General features: G+C 42.4%; 2 protein-coding genes across 4 annotated transcripts in view; one reads left to right on the top strand and one right to left on the bottom strand.

Annotated features, from left to right (window-relative positions):
- The window catches only part of slc6a8 (solute carrier family 6 member 8), a 53,480-nt gene extending 50,617 nt beyond the window's left edge, over positions 1-2,863 (bottom strand). For all 3 annotated transcript variants that reach the window (XR_014595520.1, XR_014595521.1, XM_083976019.1), the window contains exon 1: positions 1,260-2,863. Coding sequence is in view for 1 of the 3 variants with exons in the window: in XM_083976019.1 (XP_083832145.1) it covers positions 1,260-1,620 (361 nt within the window). In the remaining 2 variants the exon portion in view is untranslated. The remainder of the gene's footprint in view (positions 1-1,259) is intronic.
- Positions 1-24,186, top strand: part of bcap31 (B cell receptor associated protein 31) — a 381,037-nt gene that overhangs the window by 86,076 nt on the left and 270,775 nt on the right. The gene's annotated exons all lie outside the window — the stretch shown is intronic.

Here is a 24,186-nt window from a genome sequence, read left to right as displayed (position 1 = left end):
CTTTTGCGTTTTTGTTCAGAACGTTTCCGTGTGAACGTAGCCTAAGTGAAATGAGGCTTCAGTTGAGACTCAGGGTACTGTTGTGTTAAACAGGGTGGATACAGGAGGAGGTCTGCTGGTAAAAGCAAAGGATAAAGGACGACATAGTAAAGACGGATGAAGAGTAAACACTGACAGAGGACAGGTAGGATCAGAAGAATGGAGCTGGTCAACACAAAGAGACAAAGAGACAAGTGGGAAGTGGAGGTGGATGAATGGAGCTGATAAAGACTAGGGCTGCACTGTAAGGAATCATATTGAGATTATTTGGCACTGGCAGACATTGAATCTTTTGTTTTTGTATTAGATTTTCAATTAAATACATTTTTAAATGATGGTGTTATTCTTGTTTGGAGTTGTGCCAAATAAAATATAAATGTTCTTTGACATCTGGAGGATATGATCTGTTTGGACATCTCTATAGCAGCACAGTGCATAACAATGTTGTGACACATTTTCCCTTGATAAAAAATTAAGAAAAAAACTGCAGCTCCAGCAGTTTGGATCCAGCACTCAGCCACATTGCTATTTCTGTTCTATTTAGATTAATTGTGCAGCAGTAGATTGGAAGCACAGCAATATAGACGTGAGTTGGTCAAATGAAAAACTAAAAGTTATGAGACAGAAGTGTGTGTGTGTGCAACTGAAACAAGCTCTCCTTATAAAGTGAGTCTGTCACAGAGTCAGCTCCGCAACACTGATAAGACGCACACAGAGTCGACTGTTCATTCAGAGGCTGCCATCACACACACGCACGCACACACACACGCACACACACTCAGTGATGAAAGCCAAGAACCTGAACCTGCTGCTGTCACTGATCAACAACATAAAACCATCATTTCAGCATCATGCTGTCCAGACACACACACATATTATATCCTATTATCTGACTGCAGCCACGCCCCTTTATGGTTAAAGCCCCGCCCACTGGGGCTTATGGGAAATGTCCAAAAGTAGAAGGTAACTGGCTGAGTTTTAATTGATGAGCAGGTGAGAGATTATGTCAGCTACACTGGAACAGGAGCCACGGGACGGGATGGCTGATCGGCCAGGGGGGCGGGGCTTCAGCTAGGAAAGGAATGTGTGTGTGTGTGTGTGTGTGTGTGTGTGTGTGTGTGTGTGTGTGTGTGTGTGTGTGTGTGTGTGTGTGTGTGTGTGTGTGTGTGTGTGTGTGTGTGTGTGTGTGTGTGTGTGTGTGCAGGTGTGTAGTGCCTCACCTCCTCCATTTTTGTAGCACAGGTAGGGGAACCTCCACACGTTGCCGAGTCCCACCGCGAAGCCGACGCAGGACATGATGAAGTCCATCTGCCGCGTCCATGTCTCCCGCTCCACGTACCCCGGCCCCGCCCCCGGGACCACCTTCTTCTCTGGGCCGGAACAAGCTCCGCCCACCACCACACCTCCACCGCCACCGCCGCCAGACCCCGCCCCCGCTGTCGACAGTGGGACCAGGTTGCCATTGGCCGCCGCCGGAGGGTAGCCGCCGCCGCCGCCATTGGACAGGATGAGGGGGTTCTTCTTGGTCTCCTCCAGAAGGACCAGAGAGCAGGAGGAGGCTGGGAGGGTCTGCTTCTCCATCAGTCCAGGAACCAGTCAGGAACCAGTCACTAGAGGGTCCTAAATGTCAGTCTGTGTCTCTTCTTGGATTCCCTTTAAATCCTCTAAGTCTTTGTCCTGTTTGGGTCCTAAGCCCAGAAACCAGTCCCCAGTTCAAACCCAGCAACAAAGCAGTCAGTAAAGGAGCAGTCTGCTGGTTTCAGTTCTGCAGGTCAGAATGAGTCCTCTACTTCAATTAGTCCTAAAAAAAAAATTAAAAAATGTTTTAAAAAGTTTCTGAGTGTAAAAACAGTCAGTCAAGGAGCAGAAACAGTCCGCACTGTTTCACCTCACTCTCCCTTTAATTTGCAGCTAAGAGCTTCTCTCAGTCCAGGACCTGGGCTCACCTCAGCTTCAGTCCACCTGCTCTCAGTCCCAACAGCCAGTCAGAAAGCAGTCAGTCCAGATCCTCGTCGCCTGACCCTCAGCTTTCCCTTTAATCTGTCTCTTTTTCCCTCTTTACAGACTCACTTCTCTTCTACAGTCAGGTCCGTCCTCACCTTGAGTCCAGCGGTCAGGATCAGATGAGTCAGTCCGCAGTAGGTCCAGCTCTGTCCCGGTCAGACCGCCTCTAGATCTCTGCTGCTCCCACCGTTATCCCGTCTGTCTCTGTCTCTGTCTCTGTCCTCCTGCTCAGTGATACTCAAGAATATATATGATTCTTCCTCTTCTTCAGCAGCGGCCGATCAAGAATCTGTTCTTTTATTGATTGATCCGGATCAATGGCTTCAGATTTGAATGAAGGACACAAATTGAATTATCTAATAATAATCTGGGGACATTTCTCGCTCTGATTCAAAATAACAGGAAATGATAAGATAGAAAAAAAGGTCAAAATAAAAAAAAATAAAGGGAGTTAAACCGACAGTGGGACGGCGACCTTCAAAAACAATCCACGAAACACTTGAATGTGAGTCTGAAGAATCGCATGGGAACAGAGAGTCACGGAGGAGACGGCGGCCTGCTGGAAGACAGGGAGGACGGAGAGGACGACAACCCCGCGATGATCACTGTGTCAGGGAGGGGGGGGGGGGCACCGAGCGGAGAGCGGCTTCAGTCCCGGAGGCGTGCGGCGGCCGGGCGGTGCAGTCAGTGGAGGAATTACTGCAGCTCCATCCGAGGAGGAAACGGAGGAGAGAGAGAAAAAATGTCGGAACAGACTCGAACGCGTCTCCACGCTGCAGTCAAATGTCCCGTTAGAGGCGCTCCGAGGTTTATAAAGTGCTGCCGCGGTCCGTCTGTCTGTCCGTGCGACACACCGGCGGCTTTAAAAGGAGAAGCGGCTGCTCGGTCTGACGTCACAAGTCCCCGCCCTCTCTCTCTCTCTCTCTCTCTCTCTCTCTCTCTCTCTCTCTCTCTCTCTCTCTCTCTCTCTGAGCTCAGCTAGTCCACATGCAGCATCTCTATGGATTCAGTTCTTGGCTCTGACTGGACGCTCCCCTTTAGGAGGTGGACTGGACTTCACCTGATGTTCTGTTCAGGCTCAGCATCTTCTCCTGCAGCTTCAGCAGGTGGACACACACACACCTTGGCACCGTCCTGGATAAAGGTTCAGGTCCACAGGTCCACACAGGCAGCATGAGACCCAGATCCTGAGACCCCCCCCCCTGCTCTGATGCGGTGGGCTGATGAAGATCATCTCAACTCTGTGACCCTTTAAGCGTCATCCTCAGCAGCTCCTCTTCATCCTCTGAGATCCTCTCCTTTGCTCTGAGCGCTGAGCAGTCACACTGCTTTGACTCACTGCATCAGTAGTTGAGGTTCACACACTGATTCAGCTTCACTTTGTGTTATCGGCTACCATAGATAGTTCATTAAAGCAGAATTAAGCGGAATGTTTGTGTTAATATAAGTCTTAAATACTAGTTATATCTTCTATCTGTTTGGTCCGAAACACAGGTCTGTCAGTCACTCTGCTCTGCTCTGAGCCGAGGAGAAAACTTTCCTTGTATCCTACAACCTTTATCCAATGAGGAGAGAGAACGGCATAAAGGGGCGGTCCTCTCTGTGTGTGCAGCCAAGGGATGCGCGTGAATGTGGTGACGTAGGGACGAGGGCGGGGACTGCTTACTCCATCTGCTGACAGGAAGTTAGACAAAACCACCAGATCGCTTACAGTACTTCTGCTTTAATGGAGCTTGTATGCACAACTACACACGAACATTGCAGACTGTTTTTCTGCTTCAGACAGGTCGAAGGTTTTGTGAATGAGTAAAGGTGAAAATAAGGATGGATGGATAAAGAGAGGGAAGAGAAGACAGTGGGTAACTAAAGGTTAAGAAAAAGGAGAAGGGGGAAAAAGGGGTGAGATGTCAGAAAGAAATACAAAAGAAGTCCAGTACCTCCTTAGATGTTGTCATGGTGACCAGGTAGATTTATTGTTCACAGTATCAGACATGGCAGTGAACAGGAGGGTCGGCGGGAACTCCTGCTGGGCTGTTGGTGTTTCAGGCGTGGACCGGCCGACTACTGCAGACAAACAGTATTCCATTATATTATCACAGCCTTTTTGTCTCTCCTATGGAGATATTATGGTCTGTCCTGGCCAAGTGGCAACCTCTGAGGCTGAAGCCGGCATGGAAGCATCAAAAACTGCACTTCTTCCAATGACCACTCGAGGCTCTAAAAGCAGGTCAGTCCCCATAGACTCCCATGTATGGATAATTAACTTTACATGAGACAATTTCTGTACAACTCACCCGTTTTAATCTTTGTAAGGTTTAATATTCTGCATATCAGGGGTGTAGAGCAGGCACCCCATATGCAGAGGCTACAGTCCTCGCTGCAGCCGGCCCCGGTTCGAATTCCCCGGTGGCTCTCTGCATGTGATTCCCCCTATCTGTCTCCTGTCCTATCAGTTAAAGGCATAAAAGCCCCAAAATACTTAAAGGGGTATGTCAACATTTTGGCAAATTCACCCATTGCCATAATCCCTATAGTCATAGCAGTAGGTTCCTTACCTTTGATTGTCGGTGCAAGCTATTTTTAGAACGGTGGAGCAGAGACGCAAGCTGCTCAGTTAACGCTACGGAGGCGCATGGTATTTCTACGTTTCCCTCATCAAACTAAATACACAATCCAACAACTCCAAAACGCCCTGGTGGACAAGTTGTGACCTGCACATTCACCACGCTATGAGATATATGATATGTAACATTATGACACATGAAGCAAATACTCAGAACAACTTGTACTTTTGAAATCACTCTGTCAAGCAACCGTGTCTGGAATGTAGTTCCGGCTACGTATTTACCTCAAAAACAACGTCTCATAATGTTCCATTATTATTTCATAGCGTGGTGAATGTGCAGGTCACAACTTGTCCACCAGAGTGTTGTGTAGTTGTTGGATTGTGATGAGTTTGATGAGGGGAAGCCGGAAATACCGCGCCTGTGCAGAGCTCACGTCTCTGCCCTGCCAATCAATCAAAAAGGTGTCGAGCGTAACATCACTAGCCGGAACTACATCCCAGACACGGCTGCTCGGCAGTGACTTCAAAAGCGCAAGTTCTGAGTATTTGCTTCATGTGTCTTAATGTTACATAATTATACATTATTATCTCATAGCGTGGTGAATGTGCAGGTCACAACTTGTCCATGAGAGTTGTTGGATTGTCTATTTAGTTTGATGAGAAGTTTGAGGGAAACGTGGAAATACCATGCACTTACATTATTATTTCATAGCGCGGTGAATGTGCAGGTCACAACTTGTCCACGGAAGTGTTAGATTGTGTATTTAGTTTGATGAGGGAAACGTGGAAATACCATGCCGCTGGCGTCTCTGCCCCACCAATCTAAAAACAGCTTGCACTGACAATTAAAGGTAGAACCTACTCCTAAAACTATAGGGATTATGGCAATAGGTGAATTTTAATACTAAAAAATGCACATTTGAGGGCATGGCCACTTTGAGTGACAGTTGGGAAAGCGTATGCCTGTTATAAGCCATGCTCAAAGCCTGATGAAGCAAGATGGAGAACATCCACTGGTGCTACTTTTTTTTTCTTGCAATTTCCCCTTGGGGATCAATAAAGTATTCTGATTCTGATACCAGAAGTGTGCCATCAGTTCACTGAAGTTGTCAGGTATACAATTTTATTTATATAGGTCATTTTTACAAAAGGGCTTAACAGAGCATCATAACAACATCCTCTGTCCTTAGACCCTCACATCCACTGAGGAAAAACTCCATAGAAAACCCTTTTAACAGGGAAACAATTAGAGAAACCTCAGTGTGACATGTAGATGTTGTATGAATAGATGTTGTATACAGTGTACAGTATACATAGCTGCGTGGTGTTCTACTTCACAAAGAGACGGAGAGCAGCACAGAAGGAGGCCGGCAGGTAAAAAAGGTCATTTTTTAAACATGCACATGACATTTGCTGTTCATTTATTCTCTATACTCACTTATCCTGGACAGGAGCACCAGGGTGCTGGAGCCAATCCCAGCATGCATTAGGCAGGAGGCCAGTCTGCCGGCCTGTCCTGTCCTGAGCCAGTCCATCACATTTACAACACTGAGCTCCTCCACCATGTCTCAGCAGCTCGGCACAACATATAGATTCAGTGGTTCGACATTCCTTGTCTATAAAACCTTTAATTTTTATTTGTCTTGTGATTTCATTTCAGAAACACTAAGACAACAAACTACTTTTACTTCAATATAAAAGATGGATAAATTGATCCATTGTATCATCATCAAACTCTTTAGTAATAACCAACTAAACTGAATTACAACAACATGTGGTGACAACATGTGCTGTCATTACTGACAGGAACAGTTCCTGCTGTCAGCCACACTGTTGAGTCTCAGTGAGACGTTGAGTAAAGTTTCCCTTTCCCTTGTTTCTTCACCATCTGCACCCTCTGGAGGGGGGTTAGAGGAGGACATGGAGTCTGATCTGAGGTCTGCTGAAGATACGCTGAGGACACATCAACAGCAAAGGACTGGACCACACTTTAGAGGACTGTACAATATATACCTGACTGTTTCTTTTTACTTTTTTAATTGTTGTTTGTTGTGTGTGTTTTCTTAGCCTTCACTAACTCTTTTAACCACATGGGGCTTGCAATTTTAATTTTGTTTGTACCACTGGTATAAATCAGGGGTTCTCAACTAGTCTCACTCTGGGCTCCACATTTTCCCATGGTCATTAAGTCGCGACCCACTTTTATAGAATTCAAACCAAGATTGGAAGGACCATGACAACTGCATGTACGGAAGTGAATAAAAAAATATCAAACTGCACAAAATGGAGACCAACAAAACGATATATTTGACTTGTAATGCATCTCTGCATTCAGAGCATATTCACAAAAGTGAATAAATATCAAATTGCACAAAATAAAGACCCACAAAACAAAACAAGATTCACTGCATTCAGGCCACATTAATAAGAAACTAAGGAGGACCATTACAACTGCATGTGTTCACGTGTCTCATGTGCCTTTCAATATACGGTAAGTTATTTTTCAAAATAAAAGACATGTCCAACATCAGATGTGCATTAAATATTATTTACTTTTTTGACCAGCTGTCCGCGACCCATCCAGAACCGGTCCGCGACCCACTTTTGGGTCCCGACCCACCAGTTGAGAACCACTGGTATAAATGACAATAAAAGCATTCAATTCAATTCATCCTGACCTGAACACTCAGCAGTTCTGATCACAGTTTTGTGACCTCTTGTGTCCTGACTGATGACACATGAGAGGAAGAAGTACTGAACTACTGAACCTGACACTCCCTGTGGGGGAGAGATCCACTCAAACTCAGACCTCCTCCTCCTCCTCCTCCTCCACCACCACCATCTAAATCTAAATCATCTATCAAGTTGATTCTACCAAAATTCTTCTGAACATAAAATAAAATTGTGTGAAATTCAAGCAGCCTGCAGGAAATACATCCAAACCAATAAACAAGCACAAAGGTTTAGTTTAGTTTAGTTTTTAGTTTAATAAGTTTATATGTATCAGGGACAACGTACAAAATAACATTAGTCTTGAAATGAGAAGAGATGCCTTGTACTGGATTTATCTTACTAGCTACTTTCCATCCGTGGTCCCCGGGCAGGTGAATAAGAACAATAGAAAGGTAAGAATTATCAATTTACATAGCGTTCTAAACATCCATACACATGTGCATAATACACCCTCTCACACATCACAAACACTCCAGACATATTTCATATCAGAAAGAATCATACAGTTATTAAAATACTTCACACTTTGCCAAGGTTAAAAATAATTTAGGCTCATGATTAATGCTGACGTGACTGGTTTCTTAGAATCCATTTTTTGAATTCCCCGGAAAAAAACATTGAAGTCTGTACAAAGTTTCAGATTAGTTGGAAGATTGTTCCATGATTTGACAGATTTAAAAGAAAAGGCAGATTGAGCAAAGGCAGAGCTACGCTTAGGAATATTACAATCTCCACTTGAGACAGATATTAAAGCTGGAATGCTCAGAGCAGAGTTTAACAAAGGTTTTCAATGGGGGAGGAGCAACATTATGAATTATTTTGTACACTAAACGAACATCAGAATACATCAGTAGATTATCAAAGCTAAGCATTTTATATTTGTTCAGTATTTCACAGTGATGATACTGTCATGACTTTCTGTCTAATATTTTCAGAGCTTGTTTGTGTAGTGGCCTGATGGGTTTCAGGACAGATGGACTTGCCTGAGACCAACAGGACATACCATAATTACAATGTGACTAAATCATGGCATTGAAATAAGTTTTTGCGGCTTCAACTGTTAATGAGTTCCTGATGTTTCTAAAATTTTAACAAGTTATATTTCAGTGTGTGGCTCATTTTTTTGATATGGCTTTTGAATGTAAGAGTGGAATCTAATATCACACCCAGGTATTTGAACTCATTAACATTTTGTATTATTTCTCCACAGGTGCATCCTGGACACACTGAAGGACCACATAGCCCCCAAGACCATAGACCCCAAGCGCTCCACTGATGATGCCATAGCTACAGCACTCCATCTATGCTTGACACATCTGGAAAACAAAAACAGTTACGTGCGGCTGCTGTTCATCGACTTCAGCTCTGCCTTTAACACAGTCATTCCTCAACATCTGGTGGACAAACTCAGGAACATAGGCATCAGCACTTCACTTTGCAACTGGATATTGGATTTTCTCACTGACAGACCACAGACAGTAAGAGCTGGCAACAATTCCTCTGAGACCACCATCATAAACACCGGGGTCCCCCAAGGTTGTGTGCTCAGCCCTTTGCTGTTCACATTGATGACGCATGACTGTTGTGCCAAATACACTTCGAACCACATCATCAAGTTCGCTGACGACACAGCGGTGGTGGGCCTCATCAGCAACGATGATGACTCTGCCTACAGAGAGGAGGTTCATCAACTCATCAACTGGTGCGACAAGAACAACCTGCAACTCAATGTTAATAAAACAAAAGAAATAACAGTGGACTTCAGGAAGAAACACATGTCACACACACCTCTCACCATCAATGGCAGTGCTGTGGAGTCTGTGAAAAGCACCAAATTCCTGGGGGTGCATATCACAGATGACCTGACATGGACAACCAACACCACCTTCCTTGTCAAGAAAGCACAGCAACGCCTCCACTTCCTCCGCAGGATGAGGAGAGCCAACCTTCCCCCTTCTGCACTCACCACCTTCTACAGGGGTGCTATCGAGAGCATCCTCACCAGCAGCCTCTCTGTCTGGTACGGCAGCTGTTCTGCTGCGGACAAAAAGGCCTTACAGAGGGTGGCGAGGATAGCAGAAAAGATCACCAGATCAGCCCAACCACTCATCCAGGATCTGTACACATCCCGTTGCTGCAAGAGAACCATCAATATCATCAAAGACAATACCCACCCAGCACACAAACTGTTCTCCCCCTTACCATCCGGCAAACGCTACCGCAGCATGCGGTGCAAGACAACCAGACTCAGCAATAGCTTTTTTCCACAGGCCATCAGACTACTCAACTCACTCAAGGACATACACATACACACATGAACATACACATACACATATGAACATACACATACATAACATATGGACTTGTTTCTGCTGCTCTGCACTTTGCACTTTTCATATTGCACTTTATTACCTCCCCACAACATCATAGGCCTTTGTCAGTATATTTGTGCTTTTTATGTCATGTATGTGTGGTATGATGATGTTGACATTTTTAAATGTTTTAATGTTTTTAAATTGCACATTTGGAGTTTGGGGAAACGCAATTTCGATCCCCTGTGTAACTGTCAGTTACATTGTGTGATTGACAATAAAGTTTACTGAACTGAACTGAACTGAATACTCTACTGATGTCACCTGCCTCACTTTCATTATGAACAAAGACCTTCTGTCATTGTATGAGCTGCATGCAGCAGATCAACACTCTCTCTCTGACTGACTCACACACGCACAGGCGTATACAACAGCACATACCTGTTGATTTGCATATAAAGCAGACATGTAAAGCAGATGAGACCTGCTGGAGCTGTATTCACAAAGATTCCTGGTACTTCGAGTTGAAGAAATTCTTAGAAAGTTTTCCTTTTTCTTAGATTTTTCTTATAATTTTACCTTAAAGGGACAATGAGGAGTTTTGCAAAAGCGAAGCGTTTTCACACTATATTTATGAGCCTCCGCGCACCGTGAAATTCTTTGACCGACTCATGTTTTCATTCATCAAGAATTAAAGTCAGAGGTTGGAAGACGATCACATACCGTCCTAGTTCCCACCATAAACGGCGATTCGGCGGCGTTATTCTCATGACTCGCCACGAAACCGAAAGTAAAGAAACGCTGGTCGGCTCGCCCAGCATTTCAGCCACCACTAATAACAAAATAATGATAGAGACAAAACGATATATTTATCGAAAATGGGCCCATTAACAAGTGGTAACGTAGATTCATCCACATTAACGTGAGAATTTTTTATAACCAAATAGAAACTCCTCGTTGTCCCTTTAAAGGTGTACAGAAATGGCCGTTTGTCCTGTTTGTCGCGCCGAGTTGTCACGAGCTGCAACACGAGTTTACCCGAGTAAGGAAAACGAATTGGATTGGTCGTTATCGAGCGGGCGGGATATTCAAAGCTTGGGGCGAGCCCGAGCTCAGTGTGTGTGGGCGTGTCTCAGACGTTTGAAAAACGGATGACGGATCCAATATCAGTGGCTGATGAATCGTGTACAGGCTGACGTATAATCCGTGCGCCTGCGTTATCCAATGCGAAAAAAACAATACTCACTTTCATCCCGGATTTACTCAAAAATAGAATTTTGCACAAAGTTTGGCCTACAACGTCTGATAGATGAGTTATTACATTCATTTTATGATGCAGAGTGGGCTCAAATTCAATTTTCTTTTCTGTACACCTTTAAGGTTAAGACTAGACCCTTGTAAAGATCTCAGTCCTTAAGAGAGCTCCAAAGGTGAAAAACTGTGAAGAGGAGGAAGGAGGATTTTTAACTTTCCTTTCGTGTTAGGCAAGGCCATTTTATTTGTATAGCCCATTTTTAAAAACAGTTTGTCTCAAAGGGCTTTACATGGCAATAATATAACATAACATAACAATAATGAGAGTTCAGTCAGGACCACTTTTGTCAAAATAATCTTTATTTACTTGCACAGTTTCATTTGGCGGTATGGTACTGTTCTGGGACCCCCTGCTCTTCCACGCGCTTGCGTGGAAAGCCTGAGGCAGGAAGAGCACCTCCCTGCCTTTCACGATCATGAACGGCATAAACAGGGAGCGCAGCAAGAAAACCCAGACAGAGCAGAGCAACCAACATGAATACAATGACAGGAGGAGCTGGGGTGGAGGTGGGTTGCGAAAGTGCCAGCAGCAGAGGAAGCAGGAAGGAGGGTCGGGCGAGAGCAGTTTAAATACCCCGCTCTGAATGCAATTTCCCAATTCGGACACGCAGAGTCAGCTGAGCCATCAGCTGATCTGCGCCAGTGATGACAGCTACTGTATGCAGTTAGAGCTTGACGTCGTGGCCTGCCAGAACTAACGCTACGCTCAATTTAAAACTGAAATCAGAAGTGCAAAACCAACCTTTTCATGGATAAGGAGCCTAACAACAAAACCAAGAGATGAGAAACAAATGGGATGATAAATAATAGTTTTTAGTGTGTTTTACAGCTGATTTAAGACACAGGTCAAAACTGACCCTAACACAAGAGATGGTACAGTAGCAGAAAGCCAACACAAGATGATGGTTAAGAGTTTCTTAGACAGAGAAGCAAATGACGGTCAGGTCAGAGAGATATTCTCCAACAACAGAGATCTAATGAAACGCTACAGATTAGACGGTGCAGTGATGATGTTTGTGGTCATGAGTTTACTTCTCCCACTGCAAAATACTGCAGCAACAGCAGAAATGAAGGGGATGACAACATCAAGAAAATAACTGGAAAATGAAGCAATTCCACAGTGACGAGTTGGATCTGTCTCAACCTTTAGTCAGCACATTGATCAATGTTGTAGCAGTTTGTTATTGCTGGATGTCCACATGTTGAAGGCTCATTAACAGTTTGCCAGTGTTGTTGGGACAACGGGGGAGGAACAACGCATTCATTTGCAGTTTCCCAGTCTGTTTCTTCACTTTCATAACTCCAGAGCTGAATTTTCCTCTTAATGCTCTTCTGCTAATTGTGCAAAAAGTAGAAACACTGTTCCTCTGTCCAGTTGGGTTTTCTTCTTGTTTTTGTGTCCATTGGTCTCTGTTTTGGTCCTTTTGCCAACACACACTGCTGAGTCAACATCCCCCATTAAAACCAAAAGGATTCAGTAATAAAATTACTTGATCAGGTCCCACAGTCCAGTGAACCCTCTGTTATTAAACCATGGTGAGAGATCAGAACAGAGAACCTCAGTGCTCCTCGGAGAACAGAGAGGAGAAGAACTGGACCAGGTTTAGGCTCAGGTGTCCAGGAAGAGTCAAGGACAAGGTAAGACCTGGGTCAGGGGGCAGGTTCAGATGTCCTCTGCAGAGATGATCCATCAATCCAGTCAAAGACACTGAGTGAGAGACATAAGACAGTCTGCTCGAGCTGGACCTGGGCTGACCCAACAGTGGACACACAGTGGACACACTGATACACAGACCTGAGCCCTGCAGGGATAAAACAGGACCCTGCTAGACCTGATGAGAGCCGAATGATTTGGATCTGGTCTCTAAGACCCCCAATGTGGGTCAAAGTGAGTGAGTTGATAGCGAGCCACATGGTGTCCACCTGGAGACAGCTCTGCACCCCAGTCCTCGTCCTCCAGCACACATTCATCTCCTGTTGTCACCGGTTCCTGATGACTCTCAGCTGCCTCCAGACAGCGCTCGACTCCACTGACCAATCAGCTCACAAAGACCTGGGGCTAGGCCCCTCCCCCTCCTCAGACAGCGTGGACCTGAGGTCTAGGCTAGATCCTGGCTGTAAAACTACAGTGTGAGGCCTAAAGAACCATGGACATACACACACACACACACACACACACACACACACACACACACACACACACACACACACATAATGTTGCTCTTCCTGACCAGGACATCCTTGGAAAAGAGATGTCACACACACACACACACACACACACACACACACACACACATACGGGTTTATGTGGTTTATGAGGACACTTTGCCCCAAACACGTCTGGTGGTGGTTTAGAGGGACACCCCTTTCCGCTTGCTCTACAGAGGTGTGGAGGACATCCAAAAATCTAATTTGAGCCCCACAACACAGATCTCACTTCAGAGTTTGAATACACACAACAGAACTCCCAATATAACAACCTGACAAAATCCATAATAACGAGGACAAAAGTTAATGAGCTGCTTAAGCCACGCCCATGACACAAAACGTTATTATGAGGTCTAAGGTGATTTTTGAGGACAGTGCCTATACACACACACAAAATTGTCACTAACGTGTATTAAGGGGTCAAACATGAATAAACGGGACAAAACTATACACAAAAACTGAAGTGAAGGCACCGTGTAAGGTACTGACAGTGTTGGGAGTAACACGTTACAAAAGTAACGCAATTACAGTAATGTATTACTATTTGCTGTAACGCAGTAATATAACGCATTACAAATAAAGTTTCGGTAATATTTTATCCGTTACAATCTAAGTAACGCGCGTTACAACGCATTTTCATAAAAACGTGTGAAAGTCTAATTTGCTCCTTTGTATTAATTCATTGGATTAAATTTCATTCTGCGTTTGCGGTCATGCAGCTCTCTGCTCTCCTTCTCTCTCTCCATGAAGGACATAATTTACAGCGCGTAAAACTGTCATTTCAATCCTGCGGTTTGCATGTGCTGTTATTTAGGCAGTTACTCTTAGTAGATTATCTGCAAAACGTAGTTTTAGTAGCTGCAGAGGCCTACACATTATTCTACATCGCCCTCCACTGAATGTATTATCAGCTGCAATGAACTGAACTTTACAGCAGTGTTTTTCAACCTTGGGGTCGGGACCCCATGTGGGGTCGCCTGGAATTCAAATGGGGTCGCCTGAAATGTCCAGTAATTGATAAAAATATTTTTTTAACTAATTATTATTCTTTTTAAAATTATGATTAAAACACCACAAGCAATTCTAAACAACTGTATTCTATACTTTCACTTTCTCAAATTTAAATCGAGTTGCAGCATATAGAAATATCTGAGCTGGTGCATCTTCGACAGGGTCGCCAGAAATGTATGATGTCAAAAAGGGATCACGAGCCAGAAAAGGTTGGGAGACACTGCTTTACAGTGATATTTCTGCTGTTATTTTGGCGAAAGTAACTCAAAAGTAATACAAAAGTAGTGTAACGCATTACAATTCTGAGACAGTAATACTGTAATGTAACTAATAACTTTCAAATGACAGTAACTAATAATATGTAATGTATTATATTTTGGATGTAACTTGCCAAACACTGGTTACTGATTGTATGAGTTATACACAAACACTGAAGTGACGGCACTGTGCATTGCAAGGACATTACTGATGAGGACAAAGTTATACACAAACACTGAAGTGACGGCACTGTGCATTGCAAGGACATTACTGATGAGGACAAAGTTATACACAAACACTGAAGTGACGGCACTGTGCATTGTAAGGACGTTGCTGATATATGAGGGCAAAGTTATACACAAACACTGAAGTGACGGCACTGTGCATTGCAAGGACGTTACTGATATGAGGACAAAGTTATATACAATACACAGCACACCAGCACTGTGCATTTCAAATACTTGTATCAACTGTGGGAACAATAAAAAACCAAGAATTTAAAAGACACTGAATGTATAGTACTTTGTATTATGATGCAAGTGTCCAACAACACCTTTACCCATACATTCAAGGACCTGCCATTTTGTTCTGTGATTATGTGATTAATTATGATCTTTTCATAGACACAAGGACATATCACAGTATGCAGTTAGTGAACAAGGAACCGTTTAATTAGTTGGTTTTTGATAATATAACAAGTTAGTTGGGACAACTTACCAGTTGTTTTGAACATTTAACTGTTTAAACATTGACAACAAGTACAAACACAGTCAAACATTTAGTGACTGTTCTGTTTTCTCTTGAGCATTACGCCCCGATTCCTGACAAAGTCTCTTAAGTTCTGAACAGAACGATCAGCCAGGGCAGGATGCTCAGCGGTCTTGCACTGCTGGCATTGAATCATAGTGGCTAGTTTACCTTTGGCGATGTACTCCCTGAAATGCCTCATTATTGCTGCTACCTCTGTTGAAGACCACGGCCTTTTTTGTTTCCTCCGAGGATTGTCCTCTTCAGCAAGATTTTCAACAGACACTATGAAAGAGAAAAACAAAACACTGGGGTTAACGCTCAGGTGTCTTTACATTTGTCCTGTTATTAACTAATTTTATTAGGTAGGTTTTATTAAGTAAATGGATGTACAAATCAGACTTTTTGTATACTGATAATGATATCCTGAATCTTGACACTAAACTTAACATAAAGATGAGATGCCAAAGCTCTCACTTCATCAAATTTAAAATGTAGTAAAGTAACTGCAAAGAGTGTGCTCTTGTATTTGTAAGGTAACATGAAATAAGCCTGTGAATATTCTCATTCATCCAGGACATAGTTATGTCAAGGAAATCCAATCAAACACTTGTCTGACTAGTCGAGCCTTGTCAGATGAGCGTGAACTGGTGAAGCCTCTTGGATGAGAGGTGAAACATCTTCAAAGGCATATAACCAAGTCCAAGTCAATAAAATAAATGATGATTATTAGTTTGCTGTCCGTCTATAAATATTTGTCAGTTGCGCCTGCACACAAGACACACATCCATACAGCGCTACAGACAGACCTGTGTGTGTGTGTGTGTGTGGAAAACCGAGCAGCCTACAGACGGGTCGATGTTTGACCGGTGCGGAGAGAGAAGCTGCTGCCTGACACACCAGCCAAGCGCCTGTGAGGCGCTCCGCTTCCGCGGGCAGTGTGTCGGGCTGCCGGCAATTAAAAAAAAAAAAAACTCAGCTCATATCGACAGCTTTAGGTTGCGCACAACAACAACAACCAACCAGGAAAAACAAAAACTGTGACTGAGTAGGACTGTGATGGTGACGAGGCCTGTGTGTTGTTTTCCTCCCTAATTGTTTAACGGACAGTAAAGTATTTTCTTTTACACTTGTATAGGAGTGTGTTACAAAAAACCAAACTGATTTACAGCTTGTTGTTTAAAAGCTGCTGTTCTGTGGACTCATTTCTGTGCATGAGCATCAGTCAGTGAATACAGATTGTTGCAGAGCATTTCCCTCCTCCTGTGATTTTAGATATGATGGGAAAAATATGAATGACGTCATCAGCGACTAGTCGACGTCGACTCGACTTTCATAACATTAGAGTCGACTTTAAAAAATCTGAAGTCATGCAACCCCTAGTGCACACAGTGTTTTGCAAGAGCTGTAGCTCAACAGGAAAGAATAACAAATTTGTCTGTGCTGGCCAGGTAATACTTGTGTTTTCTTGCTCCAAGTTCTTGTTCAGAAAGTATGTTCATACTGAGGGTACTGATCATTAACCTGCCTCACGCAACATGAAATGATTCAGTGGTAGAATCTTCATTATATATTTTTCTGTGCTTTTACCAGATTGTTTATGCGCTTTCCTTCTGCGGGGCACTTTGTCCTTCCCACCAGTGGTTTTTTTAACTGCTGAAACAAAATGTAAAAAACGTCCATGTCAATCCTAACAATAAGGTTAATGTTTAATCTTCATTTTAACTGTCAAATAATTTACAAGATATAAATTCAAATCTCCAAAGCAATATCATCTGTATTTCTAAAAGCTTCAGAGCATGTTACAATTGCTGATGACATATCAAATCATATAGAAACAGTGTTCAGAAAACTTGACAGACCATGAAATATTCTTGTCACAATGATTATTAGTAGTATTCATTGTAGTTTCAAAATCAGTTGCTGTGTTAATTAACATTAATCTCTCTTTAAAAATAGCTTTAGGGTTAATATTAACAACGTATTCTTGTCATACCTTGAGATGTGCCTTCTAGGGCAGAATCAGCATCTGTGAATGAAACATTACAGAACAAATACACCATATCAGTATCAGTGCTTTGTCTATATGTAATAAATCACACATTAATGGTCATGTTAGTATACTGATGTAGATGGTCATACCATCTGAGGTGCCTGGAGGTTCCTCAACAGGTCGCCTAGCTCTCTTCATCCCTGTGGTATGAAAAGTAAAGATCAATATATGGTCCTCTGATCATTTCACCACAGTCTTTATCAAAACAATAATTTTTCCATGTGTCACACACAGTGCATAGGTCACATATTTCTGTCCAAAACCAACCCCAGTCTGAAAAGGTAACCGAGTTCAACCTCCACCAGAGAGGTTGATTTGACCTGTGTCTGTCTGTTCATTTGTCAGCAAGAGTACGCAAAATGAATGGATGGTTTTGGTGGAGGTATGTGTTCTACTGAGTGCCCTTATACTTAAGCTTTATCACGCTGATTAACCCAGTAGTCTCATACCAGTCCAAGTCATAGAAGTGCCTTAACTGTCAGGGACTAACACTGTCTATGGGAAAAATGTATAGGGAATTTTGTTGTAGAGAACAACGTTGCCTGAAGTAGCTCCTTCCCCTTCACAACTACATCATAGAGACATTTCAGTGGTGTGCTTCATGCAAGGACAAAACTTTGTGACACAGTTCCTATCAAGTCTACAAGAAGTTATGTCTCCACCTTTGAAAACATGTTTCAGTAATAGTTGTCTTTGTGTATGTTTTTGGGCCTTTACCAGGTTGTTCACACGCCTCCGTTCTGCAGGCTGCTTTGTCCGTTTCAGTGTTTTTGGTCGGTGCTGACAAGAGAAAAAAAGATGTCCATGTCAACCCTAACAATAAGGTTAATATCTAATCCACATTTCAAATGCCAAGTCATTTACAAGATATTATAAATTCACGTTTCCAAAGCAATCCCATCTACATCTTTATAAGCTTCAGCACATCTTACAATGACTGATGACATATACAATCATCTAGAAACAGTGTTCAGAAAACTTGACAGATCAGACAAAATATTCTTGTCACAATGATTACTAGTAGTACCCATTTTAGTTTCAAAATCAGTTGCTGTGTTAATTAACATTAATCTCTCTTTAAAAATAGCTTTAGGGTTAATATTAACAACGTATTCTTGTCATACCTTGAGATGTGCCTTCTAGGGCAGAATCAGCATCTGTGAATGAAACATTACAGAACAAATACACCATATCAGTATCAGTGCTTTGTCTACATGTAATAAATCACACATTAATGGTCATGTTAGTATACTGATGTAGATGGTCATACCATCTGAGGTGCCTGGAGGTTCCTCAACAGGTCGCCTAGCTCTCTTCATCCCTGTGGTATGAAAAGTAAAGATCAATATATGGTCCTCTGATCATTTCACCACAGTCTTTATCAAAACAATCATTTTTCCATGTGTCACACACAGTGCATAGGTCACATATTTCTGTCCAAAACCAACCCCAGTCTGAAAAGGTAACCGAGTTCAACCTCCACCAGAGAGGTTGATTTGACCTGTGTCTGTCTGTTCATTTGTCAGCAAGAGTACGCAAAATGAATGGATGGTTTTGGTGGAGGTATGTGTTCTACTGAGTGCCCTTATACTTAAGCTTTATCACGCTGATTAACCCAGTAGTCTCATACCAGTCCAAGTCATAGAAGTGCCTTAACTGTCAGGGACTAACACTGTCTATGGGAAAAATGTATAGGGAATTTTGTTGTAGAGAACAACGTTGCCTGAAGTAGCTCCTTCCCCTTCACAACTACATCATAGAGACATTTCAGTGGTGTGCTTCATGCAAGGACAAAACTTTGTGACACAGTTCCTATCAAGTCTACAAGAAGTTATGTCTCCACCTTTGAAAACATGTTTCAGTAATAGTTGTCTTTGTGTATGTTTTTGGGCCTTTACCAGGTTGTTCACACGCCTCCGTTCTGCAGGCTGCTTTGTCCGTTTCAGTGTTTTTGGTCGGTGCTGACAAGAGAAAAAAAGATGTCCATGTCAACCCTAACAATAAGGTTAATATCTAATCCACATTTCAAATGCCAAGTCATTTACAAGATCTTATAAATTCACATTTCCAAAGCAATCCCATCTACATCTTTATAAGCTTCAGCACATCTTACAATGACTGATGACATATACAATCATCTAGAAACAGTGTTCAGAAAACTTGACAGATCAGACAAAATGTCTGTCTGGCAGGACTGTGTTACACAACACAACATGACAAAATGTACACAGATATAATTAATTAACATGTGCAAATTGGTGAAAGAAAAAGCTTTAAAAATAGGACCTGAACTGTCAGACCTAGATGGGACTGCAAAAAACCCTTCAGTGAGAGCGAAGAGGAGGGAAAAATTTCAACCACAGTTTAAACAACAACTTTGTACTTGTACAAATAGAATGGTCATTCATCTGTATGGACCTTTTTTAGGAAACAAGGAGATCTGAAGGGAATCGCGTGCACACTAGGGGTTGCACAGACTAGTCGACTTTACTGCTCCACAATGACGTTTTGAGCTTGACGTCGACTAGTCGCTGATCATGTAACAGTACGAGAGGAGCGGCTTGAAACAACAGGTGAGTGCGCTGAATGAAAAAAATACGAGTGCCGTCAAGCTGGATAGAACCAGATCGTACCAGACAGGAAGTCGGGCACAGAAAAGGCGAGAGAATCCGGTCAATTTTCAAAATAAAATAAATGATGATTATTAGTTTGCTGTCCGTCTATAAATATTTGTCAGTTGCGTCTGCACAGAAGACACACATCCATACAGCGCTAGAGACAGACCTGTGTGTGTGTGTGTGGAAAACCGAGCAGCCTACAGACGGGTCGATGTTTGACCGGTGCGGAGAGAGAAGCTGCTGCCTGACACACCAGCCAAGCGCCTGTGAGGCGCTCCGCTTCCGCGGGCAGTGTGTCGGGCTGCCGGCAATTAAAAAAAAAAAAAACTCAGCTCATATCGACAGCTTTAGGTTGCGCACAACAACAACAACCAACCAGGAAAAACAAAAACTGTGACTGAGTAGGACTGTGATGGTGACGAGGCCTGTGTGTTGTTTTCCTCCCTAATTGTTTAACGGACAGTAAAGTATTTTCTTTTACACTTGTATAGGAGTGTGTTACAAAAAACCAAACTGATTTACAGCTTGTTGTTTAAAAGCTGCTGTTCTGTGGACTCATTTCTGTGCATGAGCGTCAGTCAGTGAATACAGATTGTTGCAGAGCATTTCCCTCCTCCTGTGATTTTAGATATGATGGGAAAAATATGAATGACGTCATCAGCGACTAGTCGACGTCGACTCGACTTTCATAACATTAGAGTCGACTTTAAAAAATCTGAAGTCATGCAACCCCTAGTGCACACAGTGTTTTGCAAGAGCTGTAGCTCAACAGGAAAGAATAACAAATTTGTCTGTGCTGGCCAGGTAATACTTGTGTTTTCTTGCTCCAAGTTCTTGTTCAGAAAGTATGTTCATACTGAGGGTACTGATCATTAACCTGCCTCACGCAACATGAAATGATTCAGTGGTAGAATCTTCATTATATATTTTTCTGTGCTTTTACCAGATTGTTTATGCGCTTTCCTTCTGCGGGGCACTTTGTCCTTCCCACCAGTGGTTTTTTTAACTGCTGAAACAAAATGTAAAAAACATCCATGTCAATCCTAACAATAAGGTTAATGTTTAATCTTCATTTTAACTGTCAAATAATTTACAAGATATAAATTCAAATCTCCAAAGCAATATCATCTGTATTTCTAAAAGCTTCAGAGCATGTTACAATTGCTGATGACATATCAAATCATATAGAAACAGTGTTCAGAAAACTTGACAGACCATGAAATATTCTTGTCACAATGATTATTAGTAGTATTCATTGTAGTTTCAAAATCAGTTGCTGTGTTAATTAACATTAATCTCTCTTTAAAAATAGCTTTAGGGTTAATATTAACAACGTATTCTTGTCATACCTTGAGATGTGCCTTCTAGGGCAGAATCAGCATCTGTGAATGAAACATTACAGAACAAATACACCATATCAGTATCAGTGCTTTGTCTATATGTAATAAATCACACATTAATGGTCATGTTAGTATACTGATGTAGATGGTCATACCATCTGAGGTGCCTGGAGGTTCCTCAACAGGTCGCCTAGCTCTCTTCATCCCTGTGGTATGAAAAGTAAAGATCAATATATGGTCCTCTGATCATTTCACCACAGTCTTTATCAAAACAATAATTTTTCCATGTGTCACACACAGTGCATAGGTCACATATTTCTGTCCAAAACCAACCCCAGTCTGAAAAGGTAACCGAGTTCAACCTCCACCAGAGAGGTTGATTTGACCTGTGTCTGTCTGTTCATTTGTCAGCAAGAGTACGCAAAATGAATGGATGGTTTTGGTGGAGGTATGTGTTCTACTGAGTGCCCTTATACTTAAGCTTTATCACGCTGATTAACCCAGTAGTCTCATACCAGTCCAAGTCATAGAAGTGCCTTAACTGTCAGGGACTAACACTGTCTATGGGAAAAATGTATAGGGAATTTTGTTGTAGAGAACAACGTTGCCTGAAGTAGCTCCTTCCCCTTCACAACTACATCATAGAGACATTTCAGTGGTGTGCTTCATGCAAGGACAAAACTTTGTGACACAGTTCCTATCAAGTCTACAAGAAGTTATGTCTCCACCTTTGAAAACATGTTTCAGTAATAGTTGTCTTTGTGTATGTTTTTGGGCCTTTACCAGGTTGTTCACACGCCTCCGTTCTGCAGGCTGCTTTGTCCGTTTCAGTGTTTTTGGTCGGCGCTGACAAGAGAAAAAAAGATGTCCATGTCAACCCTAACAATAAGGTTAATATCTAATCCACATTTCAAATGCCAAGTCATTTACAAGATATTATAAATTCACATCTCCAAAGCAATCCCATCTACATCTTTATAAGCTTCAGCACATCTTACAATGACTGATGACATATACAATCATCTAGAAACAGTGTTCAGAAAACTTGACAGATCAGACAAAATATTCTTGTCACAATGATTACTAGTAGTACCCATTTTAGTTTCAAAATCAGTTGCTGTGTTAATTAACATTAATCTCTCTTTAAAAATAGCTTTAGGGTTAATATTAACAACGTATTCTTGTCATACCTTGAGATGTGCCTTCTAGGGCAGAATCAGCATCTGTGAATGAAACATTACAGAACAAATACACCATATCAGTATCAGTGCTTTGTCTATATGTAATAAATCACACATTAATGGTCATGTTAGTATACTGATGTAGATGGTCATACCATCTGAGGTGCCTGGAGGTTCCTCAACAGGTCGCCTAGCTCTCTTCATCCCTGTGGTATGAAAAGTAAAGATCAATATATGGTCCTCTGATCATTTCACCACAGTCTTTATCAAAACAATCATTTTTCCATGTGTCACACACAGTGCATAGGTCACATATTTCTGTCCAAAACCAACCCCAGTCTGAAAAGGTAACCGAGTTCAACCTCCACCAGAGAGGTTGATTTGACCTGTGTCTGTCTGGCAGGACTGTGTTAAGGCGGGCTTACACTGCACGACTATTCGTCTGTTCACATCTCAAACTGCACGAGCTTCCCTCTTCAGTCCTACGTCTCAGACTCCCACTAATTGCACGTCGGTCTACAATTGCTCCCCACCACGATTACCCTGCGATGCTGCTGAGATTTGTGCTGCTCTATAATTGCTCGATTGTAAACATCAAATTGACATTGGTTCCTGATGTTGGTTCCTATAGCAGAGTTCATGGTGGAAGATCAGACCGACAAACACACAGACAGACAGCGTGCATCAGCTCCAGGGACGGTGCTGCAGCTGAGAGAGAGAGAGAGAAGCGCTATACTCTCTCCAGCCAGCTGACGTGTAGCTCACCTGCGGCTCACCTGCAGCTGTCAGACGAGCCTCGCTAGTTCTCTCTCTAGCCTGCACTTTGTTTAAAAGTTCAACATGTGAAGATCTAACTACAGTACCATCTGCACACCGGTCAGCTGAGCCAGAGCACAGTGGACGTGGCTGGTGTATAGGCTCGCTATTTTATACTTTAACGGCAAAAAAAAAAATCATCCTCAATTGTCTGATAGTGTGTGTAGTAGCCTACTGTACATTTGTCGGGCTGATCTTCCATCACGGACTGCGCTGCATTACTGATCATCATCCCGTCACCCTGTCTCTCTACAGCTGTGGTTCAACTTCAGCTTACTCCCCTGTCCCTCCTCTTTCTGTCTGCCCATTTTAACTCCATCTGACGAAGTTCAGCATCTACTATGTGTCCCGATTATGATCACGACCCCGTGATCCCTCTAAGATTATGCAAATTAGGCTGCGACTCGTCTGGGACGACAAAATCGTGGCAAAATCGTGCAGTGTAAGCCCACCTTTACATAACATGACAAAATGTACACAGATAAAAAATGAATTAACATGTGCAAATTGGTGAAAGAAAAAGCTTTAAAAATAGGACCTGAACTGTCAGACCTAGATGGGACTGCAAAAAACCCTTCAGTGAGAGCGAAGAGGAGGGAAAAAATTTCAACCACAGTTTAAACAACAACTTTGTACTTGTACAAACAGAATGGTCATTCGTCTGTATGGACCTTTTTTAGGAAACAATGAGATTTTTTTAACTGCTGAAACAAAATGTAAAAAACGTCCATGTCAATCCTAACAATAAGGTTAATGTTTAATCTTCATTTTAACTGTCAAATAATTTACAAGATATAAATTCAAATCTCCAAAGCAATATCATCTGTATTTCTAAAAGCTTCAGAGCATGTTACAATTGCTGATGACATATCAAATCATCTGGAAACAGTGTTCATAAAACTTGACAGACCATGAAATATTCTTGTCACAATGATTATTAGTAGTATTCATTGTAGTTTCAAAATCAGTTGCTGTGTTAATTAACA

This window comes from Trachurus trachurus (assembly GCF_905171665.1).
Source record: "Trachurus trachurus genome assembly, chromosome: 7".
Taxonomy (NCBI): domain Eukaryota; kingdom Metazoa; phylum Chordata; class Actinopteri; order Carangiformes; family Carangidae; genus Trachurus; species Trachurus trachurus.
This window is presented reverse-complemented; position numbering and strand designations above follow the sequence as displayed.